The 10,000-nt window shown below is 34.7% G+C and overlaps 1 protein-coding gene across 2 annotated transcripts in view; it reads right to left on the minus strand.

Moving 5' to 3' along the window:
• Positions 1-10,000, minus strand: part of LOC125039742 (cortactin-binding protein 2-like) — an 82,632-nt gene that overhangs the window by 9,990 nt on the left and 62,642 nt on the right. For both annotated transcript variants that reach the window (XM_047633995.1, XM_047633987.1), the window contains one exon: positions 2,910-3,582. In XM_047633995.1, the coding sequence (XP_047489951.1) occupies positions 2,910-3,582 (673 nt within the window). The remainder of the gene's footprint in view (positions 1-2,909; positions 3,583-10,000) is intronic.

A 10,000-nucleotide genomic window follows, 5' to 3' on the forward strand; every position in this document is an offset into this window, starting at 1 on the left:
TCAAAAAGGGCTCATACAAACTATTTCTAAATTTCTTTCCAGAACAACAGATATTAGTATCATGTGATAACAGTAAAACCCAGCACAATATAATTGATTAAAATCAAGTTGTTATACACCACTGAAAAATAACTAACATAATCTTAAAAGAAATACAATCAATCAGGTACAAAATCAGATTTCTTATACAGGTATACCCAAGTTATTACTATGAAAATGCTCCTAAATGTCAAAATATATATAAAAAAAAAAGTAAAAATCAATCAAAATCATTACCAACAAAATAGATAAGCAGTCTTAGTCACCATATCCCTTCAACACAGCTTATACAACAACATTGACACTGGAGTACAAAAAATTACAAAAGCATGATATATATCTAAAATAATAATGATAATGATAATGCTCAGAGGGTAGAATATATAGAGTTACTTTTTTTAACCCATTTATGATAGAATTTCAGAATGATGTATTGGGCTTTGCATAAACCAGACAAATGAGTGAATAATAAAAAGTGCATGAAATACAACTATCCCCCTCTCTCTACACTTTTAGGAAGTGATGCTAAAAAAACAACTAATCCTACTTTTCATGGGCTGTTCCCCCTCAAATACCACAGTCTGGCCCAAACAAGTAAACCTCTGTTTACCACATACAACCTTGAGTAGACCAGTCACCTGCCTGACGTGAGGCACTCAGATCCAACATTTCAATACACATAACATAACATATGTGACATTACATGTCATATCATAGTTCAGAGCACAAAACAAAATAAGCAAGGCATGGACAAATATATTATGAAGCAAATCACACTTTTCTTTGTGCCAATATTAGTCTCAATCATCACTTCTCAGAAATAAAATTATGTGCCTTCCTTAAATAAGAAATATATTTTATTTTTGTAGGGGATAGCTGATCTAGTCATCCAGTTACAAGATATACTAACAGCTGCAACAATGAGGAAAACACTTATGGATATGACCAGTACACAAAAACTGTGTGCATTATCAATGTAGTATATATTTAAAAAGTTTACCTTAAGCAAAATAATACAAAGTCAAAAGTTTTAAACAAGTTTAGTACAACTTTGGTACAATTGATGTTATAGTCAATATGAAACAAAGTGAAGGTTGCACACCAGGATTCTGAATCAAGAACAATAGTGGGGTCAAATGTATGTGATATCTGAAAGAAATAAACAATTCAGGGTTACTTTAAAAATCATTATATAAATACAAAACCTTTTTTTATGAAGCTTATATTTCTTTTGAGAAAAAAAAAGTGAATAATGAAAATTGAACCAGATGCATTTCATTCATAAGTACAGTGGCTGGTAACCATCTATTCCATTTTTTTTTTAATTTGATCCTGCATTTAGCACTTTCCAAACATGGTGTTTCTGAATGTTTAAGACCATTCTTATTTCACAGTTCCAAATTTATAATGCAAACATGGTGAAAAACAATACTTGATTTTATTTTCCCAGTTAATCCCTCATCCATTTAGGCATCCCCATACTTGGGTCTTAAAAACATGTAAATAAGACCATTTAATTATACATGTGATCTTATAACCATGGATATGACTAGTCCAGAATTTGGGACAAAGTCTAAGTTCTCATTTGAAAAGATTCTTAATCATTAGGTCATACTAATTCATGAAATATATCTGGTTACCAAACAAGTGCTTGACACCCACAGCAGCAACTCTTTTTTGGGTGCTATTAACTTTTTGCTGGCTGCACTATGGGCCTACCAGCTACCCAACCTATGTTATGAATCTGATGGAAGGAGCATAAAAAGTCTACTTGCAGATAAATGGATTCCGGGTGGGATACCTGTATCGCACACAAAGATAAATATTTTTAGGTTTGGTAGAAACTAACAAATGTAGAATAATTTGTTTAATTTTAAATGACATTCTACACCTTCACATTTATTTCAAGTGTTGTTTATTAATACTATACATGTCTGGATTTCAGCAGGGTTTTACTGCACATCAACATGAATATGCCTCAACTCTTTAAAATAATGGGAAGAGGAGCTACATGAACCTATGTGACTGCAATACCATTCACAAAAAATGTAATGTAAAAGCCAATCAACATAGCACAAATGTATATCTCAGTCAAACTACATATGCTCAAGATCAAAGCTATCCCTCATGTCCAAACCTGCACTTTCATTCCTTTGAAAATATAAGAGCTACATACTACATACAATAGCGCTCATGCTATTTCCACCCTATGTTTCTCAAGACACTTTTTTCATATATCCACTATCATCTCTGTCTCTCTGTTCTACTTAGCAACTGTTCCATCAATCATTTTAATATAATTAACAATGAAACATTAACCATACATATGACTAAGTGCAGTAAAGTATTTCTCTTTCATAATTATGCATGAAACATACAAAGGTAACCTCTGCATCACAAAAATACCAAGAATCTTAGCTAGTCATACCTACAACTATGCTTTTCCCTCCTAACAACCAAATTTTAATAATTCTACACTGTATGTCACAACTGTACATAAGCAAATTCCCCTTGTCAGCACAAGAAAAAGAATGCCCTCACTCACTTGACATTATGGCCCTCGCATCTGGTCTATGCTTGGGCCCCCTGGGAAGAAGCACAGGGGAGAGTGACGGATAGAAAAAGAGTTAGCACAGCAAGAGCAAAAGGTGAGAAAGTTGAATTTCTGGGTTAAAAATAAAGCTATGGAAAACAATTGGATGAATAATATATTTGTTTCTCTGCTTACAGTAGAGTGAATTTAGTACTAACAGGTTTCAGTTATCTTTGGTTACAGAGTATAACAAAAGCATGTTTGCCTCTGGTAAACAGTAAAACCACGTTTTCTAATTTCTAAAAGGTTTTAAAGAACTAAAATTAAAAAGACTTACTGCCAGTTGTTTCCATGTGCCGCAAGATGCAAGGCAGTCATCCCATCCATAGTGAGAGGTGTTGATACATCGAGAGGGGAATGGGGGGGTTCCAGTTCCTCGCCATCCATAGGGGCCAGGAGAACAGGAGGATCAGTGAGAGGTAAGGGAGGTGGCACACCAGGTATAGAGGAACAATAATTATTCTTTACTGAAGCAGATGGGGTTAATGTAGAGGACAAACTTGAAGCTAAACTGACCACAGGGGAAGAGTTTGTCGAAATACACATGGAGCCCAAAGTAGGGCTGAGTGGAGATGACGAGAATAATGGTGGGGGGGATGATGAGGGTAATGGAGGTGGTGAAACAGAGGAGTTGGAGGAGGATGGTGAAGAAGCTGTTACTGCTGCTTGAGAAGAAGGGCTTGTTAGAAAGCTGAAAGCTTGTGGTGATGATGCTACTGTACACAATGGAGGTGAAACAAGGCCTCCATCATCTGCACTTAGTTTTGCAGTCTGAGGAGGGGGAGGAGAGAGAGGTGGGAGGAGTGGTGAGAGAGGGCGGACTGGGGAAGAGATACTGGAGGATGAAGGAGAGACAGGGGATGGAGATGAAGAAACGTTATGTATATCAGGGACACTGGAGAGGCTGGGAGCTAGGTTTGGGGAGGTTGGTACTGCTATGTTTGAGGAGCCTGAAATGAGAAAAATCATTGATTTTACAATTATAACATAGTCATGAATATAAAAGTTTTAGTAAAAGAAAAGAAAAACTATTTTTCTAAATTAAAAGATAGTTAACACTGAAGATAAAACAACTGAAGATAAAACAAAGGTTCATGCATCACCTTGTATTATTGACATTTTACTATGTACCGATTTTGAATATATATCTAATCTTGTAAACTTTCTCTGAAAAATGTGTGGTGTTTGTGGTGTGTGTAGTGTGTGTAGTGTGTGTAGTGTGGTGTGTGTGTGTGTGTGTAGTGTGTGTGTAGTGTTTGGTGTGTGTGTGTGTGTGTGTGTGTGTGTGTGTGTGTGTGTGTGTGTGTGTGTGTGTGTGTGTGTGTGTGTGTGTGTGTGTGTGTGTGTGTGTGTGTGTGTGTGTGTGCGTGAGTGCGTGTGAGTGCGTGTGAGTGCGTGTGAGCACGCGTGAGTGCGTGTGAGTGCGTGTGAGTGCGTGTGAGCACGCGTGAGTGCGTGTGAGCACACGTGAGCACACGTAAGTGCGCGTAAGTGCGTGTGTGTGCGTGTGAGTGCGTGTGTGTGCTGTACCTACTTATATATATATATATATATATATATATATATATATATATATATGTATTTATGTAGTTAATTCATACAACTCCAAGCATTTTTACAATATACATATACATATTCAAATATTTATAGATTCATACATACTTTTCATAAATATAAATTTATGCATCTACAATTACAAATATTAATGAACTGAGCATGTGCTGTATTCTCATTTATTTGTCTGCAACAGAGCAAATGATATACAGAAGAAATTCTTAGAAAAGTGATGTCAACTGAACTTCACACATTGCATTCAAGCTAAAAGTCCCTTTAGCAATCCTCAATCAGTGCACATCCATCTCAAGAAAATATATTCTTAAAAAGTTAAAATGAGACTGGCCAAATTAACTGATTGCATGTATAACTTATATATTGCATATAAAGAATAGAACTGAAAACTTATGAAATTGAAAGTATTGACATTGAGCCACAGTGTGTGTGTGTGTGTGTGTTTATTAAATCTAATAAATGAGCTCATACACTTTCCTTTATATTTGTGTCCTATAAATTTTTGCCTTTTAAGGAACGCTAAATGAGAAAACAGTCGACTTTTCTTTACATTAAACAATTTTATGTTTCTATTTTCTTTACATCTAAAATATTTTCAAGGGTGATAATCTTCATTAATAATGCATTTATAATCAGTAGCAGAATAACAATTGCACTTGTGGAGGGGATATTTTAAAACATGCAATAGAAGTATGATCTACAACATAGAGATCAGAAATCCCTCTGATTCATCTATTCCAGGTGCAGCAGAATTATCAATACTACAGATTAAGAGTTGAATTCCAAAACATGTATTTTCTTTCATTTGATATCACTGACTGACCTTTTACTGACCTTCCTCCCTACTCTGAAGAGTCAAACTGAGGACAGAGGGCCTTAAAGATAAGCATTTGGGCAAGGAAAATCATTATATATGACCCACTGGACTTCCCATCTTTGCTTTTTAAAGTTGCATTTTCATAAATAAAACAAATGAATATAATGAAATAATGAACCATAACCATCAACAAGCTCATATAATTCTGTAAAGTAGTCGCAAAATATTACCAATCAACTAATAAGAAAGTGTCTAAATACCCCTCTGAGAAATGTAAATAGACTAATATAACTGAAAGAGAATTATAGCCAGCTGAAGTCTAATTCTGATCTACAGCACACAAGCCAACAATAAAAGTCCAGGCTCTTCTCAAAAACAAATCTACATACTTAACTTCAAAATCCAATATGCAAATGCCTTAAAGATTAATCACAGCAAAAATACGCCTACACTACATGAGCACAGCTATTTCTCCCAATGCAGCTACAATGAACATGCCATTAGTATACACACACTCAAAACAGTCATGCATACACTTTGTTTAAAAAAAATTAAATACAGAACACCAACAGTATTCTTAAATCTGAGACCTTCCATACTAGGAAAACCAATATCACTTAGTGTGAAAACACTAATTACCCCCCCCCCCCCCCAAAAAAAAAAAAAAAAAAAAAAAGTGTGCATGTGTGTGCGTGTGCGTGTATGTATATATATGTGTATGTATATGTATATGTATATGTATATGTATATGTATATGTATATGTATGTATGTATGCATTCACACACACACACACACACACACACACACACACACACACACACACACACACACACACACACACACACACACACACACACACACATACATATACACACATATATATATGAATATATGTATATGAATGTTAATATAAATATGTGCATATCTATAAAAATACATATACATGCAGGAACATAACCATATATATGACATGTCTGGAGGATTCTGCTAAAAGCACAAACAAAATGTTACTCCACTGGTAAACTCCCCCACCACCCCACAGATATGAATGACTAGCAAAGGTATGATTGATTTCATCCCATCTAGTCAACTTTTTCTCTCATGTGCTACTACCAGTAATCCAGAAAAATAAACTGTAAAATGGGAAATTATTCTAAGTAACATATCTGCATTAATGAGACACAAAGCCAAGGCAGAACAAGTCTTGTTATCAAAATGGAAACCGCATAATTTGGTACTTAGCTTTCCCCAAAAAAGTTTTATTCCAGATTCCCAGTATCGAGTGTATAAAGCTTGAGTAATATGCTGGTACTAATAACTAAGGAAGTGCTCTGGATGTCAGTTATAGTAGTTGCTCTTATAGATTTGACATATTCAAATCTCTCAATCTATCTATTTTTGTGTAAGTATATATACTGTGTGTACACATACAGACAGACATCTGACAGAAAGGAGGGCCATGTTTACACATCTGTGGATTCCATGACAACTAGGGAATCCATTATATACATTATAGCCATGATCCCTTCCTAAATTCCCCAAGATAAACTTGCTGCCTATCATGTACATTTGTTCCTGTCATGCAGTTGTGAAACATATTCAAACACTTTCTATTATCAATCCTCTTAATCACCCTAATGAATTGTTACTCTGTCAGACAAGTCTCCAATTCTATTTTTCTGACTAAAAATCTCTTTATTCAAACATTTATTTTTTACTTATTATTCTTGATTCCCAAATCAACATAAATCAACTTTATTTGCTTTATTAATTGTTTTTACACATATATGGCTACACTTGTAGTAAGTCACCAATGAGCCAATTACGAGTACTGCCTGTGTCACCTGTATACCCTTTTCCTTGATTTTCGAAAATATTTTACATTTTCCGATAATGCTGTTACTATAACAGCATTATAAGATCTATAACAAAAATAACATCATGGATAGCATTAGTATAAAAAATGTTTTTCCTGCAAATTTAAGGAAAGGTGAAATCAGACAAGGTCACAAGGTCTACTAATTGACTCCTTTATGGCTAAGCACTTGCAGAGCCATGTGCAGAGACCTTTCACAAAAAAAAAAAAAAATGAGCACAACATTTTTCCCGCGGCATTGAATTAAACAAAATAAAAAATTACCCGTAACTATTGATACTCAAATTAAGAGCTGTTGAAAAATATCCACATCAAAATCCTTTATTTGCAGTCTTGAGATTGAGCAAATATGAAAACAAATCAGTGTTTTACTCACAGCTTCAAGCTAACTGATGGTGTGAACAACGTAATTCACACTATGTAGTTGGTGGAGTTAATCTGTGTTCATTTGTCCTTCAAAAGAACACATATTTATATATTTTGGTTTCCATATCAGTCGATTGACTGATTCTTTGTCATAAGCCTTCTTGAAATTCATCTATGTACAGTTTCACTCTTACAATTCTGCAATTCTAACATGTAAATCAATGGCAATTTACAACACTTTCATTGGATGGTGTCTAATCATGTCATGGCAAACTAAGCCCAAATGTTGGGTGACAAGTACCTATGCTGTGTGTGTTCAAGCCTACTCTAATTTATGCAGCCAAAAGGGAGATGGCAGGGTAAAAGTATGTTTCTCACACTTTTAATTTTTGAGCAGCTAACTGTGGAAATCCTGTTGTGAATGGTTAGCATGGTACACTCCACCCTCCCTACATACAAATTGCTTGCCTAATATCAGGTTCTTCTCAAGCAGTTTGCCCTATTTTTTTTTATTTTCTAGCAATGTGTAAAATAAACAACTGAGTTAGTGCTATTACTGCAAATACTAAATTTTCTGCTTTTCGATTCTTGAAGTACACTTGCCTGGCCTGGAAACCTCTAAACCTTCTAATAAGCAACTTCTTCTCGGTCTCTTTATAAGAACTTTTCTCACTCTCTAGCATAAATTTTCCATTATCCGAACTTTTTTGCATTATGCATGCTTTCTAGCCAATTTCATTATGACAGTTAGCACTTTTGTTGAAATTGTCCCTTCAACTGGCCTTTTTTGCCCATTCTAAATATTCTACTATAATATGGGATTCATAGTTTGAGTACATTGTAAAAAAGACATGAATGAGAATGAATACCTTCACAATACAAGAGATGTATTTGACCAGTTTTGATTATATCTTCATCAGAAATACATGTATTTCATATCTTTTCTATACTTGTTAACATTAATTGAGTACATTACCAATGAGTTTCTTATAACTGTTTCCCACTGCATTAATGGTTTCTTTGACTTATATCAGAAAATACTGCTTCAACATTGTTTCTTCTTAGACTTCAGTTTCATCATTGGCCTTTTGTAATTAATTTTCCTTAGTTTCAAGTACTCTGATAACTTTTAACATCTTATCACATATTTCTTTTTTTTTAAGTGTTCTAGCTTTTAAGCAAAAGTGTCCACTTCCTTTTCTAGGTTTTATTCAACCTCCTCAGAATCAAATTTACTGGTTTCTCTGCTTCCAATTTGGCTTTGAGTTCATTATAGCCAGCAACCAACCTTTTTATGTTTTTTTTTTTAATGCCTCATTCAATACAGTTTTCCTTGTCATACCACCCACAATATGGTGTTAGCTTATCTCAAGCTATGTGGGCTGACCAATAGTCGACTACATTAGTCTCAAACTTATAAGGAGGCTTCTGGGAACTACTTTTTTTTTCTTCAAAATAAACTATACATCAATGCTTGCAAACTGACTGGCCTGATAAATTGGGACAATTAAGTTTTCCAATCAGGCTACCAAAAAGTAACCATACCATATCAGACAAGTTATCAGATATTTTACAATAAGAGAAATTAAATTTAACCGTGTGCATGTGTGTGTGGCGTGTGTTTGCGTGTGCGTAGCATGTGTGCGTGGCGTGTGTGTGTGGCTTGTGTGCGTGGCATGTGTGCGTGGTGTGTGTGCGTGGTATGTGTGTGTGTGTGTGACGTGTGTGTGTGTGCATGACGTGTGTGTGTGTGTGCGTAAGCATGTGTGTGGCATGTGCATGTGTGTGTAGTGTGTGTGTGTGTATCTGCATGTGTGCTTGTAGTATATATATGATAATAAAACTTTGGTTGAGCTTGCAATTATCATACATAAGCATTGCAAGTCTAAATGTCCAAATTCAAATATTAATATGGGTCAACAATTCTTCATTCACACAATGTGCTTATTACTTTTAACTACTATAGCTATCACACACATCTGTCACTAGAAAAAAAAAAATGAATTTGAAAAAGATGCTAGTAAAAAATCGTGCCATTGGTATTACATGAGAGTTTACAATGTTGCTACAGGATGTATGCAGCATTGTATACTTTCATTATATCAAACTCAAATATATTAATAAAAACAAATATTATTCACCCAAAGCTACTCTCAAAAAACACTGCTTATTATAGCTAAGGCATATCATTTGCAATTCATCCCATCAAGGGCACACATTTTCCTGCCTGGCCTTGTCTGCATCATGGGGTATGGGAAGAGGGAAGTGGCCGACATTATCTAAGTAGCCGCCAAGAAGGAATTGAGCTTGACACCTGCAATGTTCTCCATTTTAGCCTATGACTCACACTCTTTGTCATCCTAACTCACTCCAGCCCTTATCATTAAAGATTATATACTTATTATCATTTTTATCAATTGCTCAATCTTTGTATTATGCAATTCCTGAAATAGTAAAAGCATTACAAGTATTTGATTATCTTCTTTCCTTAATTAGGTCTGTCTAATCTACAGTATCGTAACAGTTAGCAACCATACTCACAAACTAAAGAACTTTATCAATTCACAATACTTCTTTTACGTATTTTAATATTGGAAGTGATAAAGAAAATTAAATTAAGAATTAGTGAGTAAAGAAATATCTCTCTTCCATGCTGTTAATCATAAAAAAAGAAATTTCCCTTGATGACGGGTGAAGAAAACTAAAAAACAAACAAAAAAACTCTACAGTCTGGAGATC

Source organism: Penaeus chinensis, chromosome 3 (genome assembly GCF_019202785.1).
Source record: "Penaeus chinensis breed Huanghai No. 1 chromosome 3, ASM1920278v2, whole genome shotgun sequence".
Lineage (NCBI taxonomy): Eukaryota > Metazoa > Arthropoda > Malacostraca > Decapoda > Penaeidae > Penaeus > Penaeus chinensis.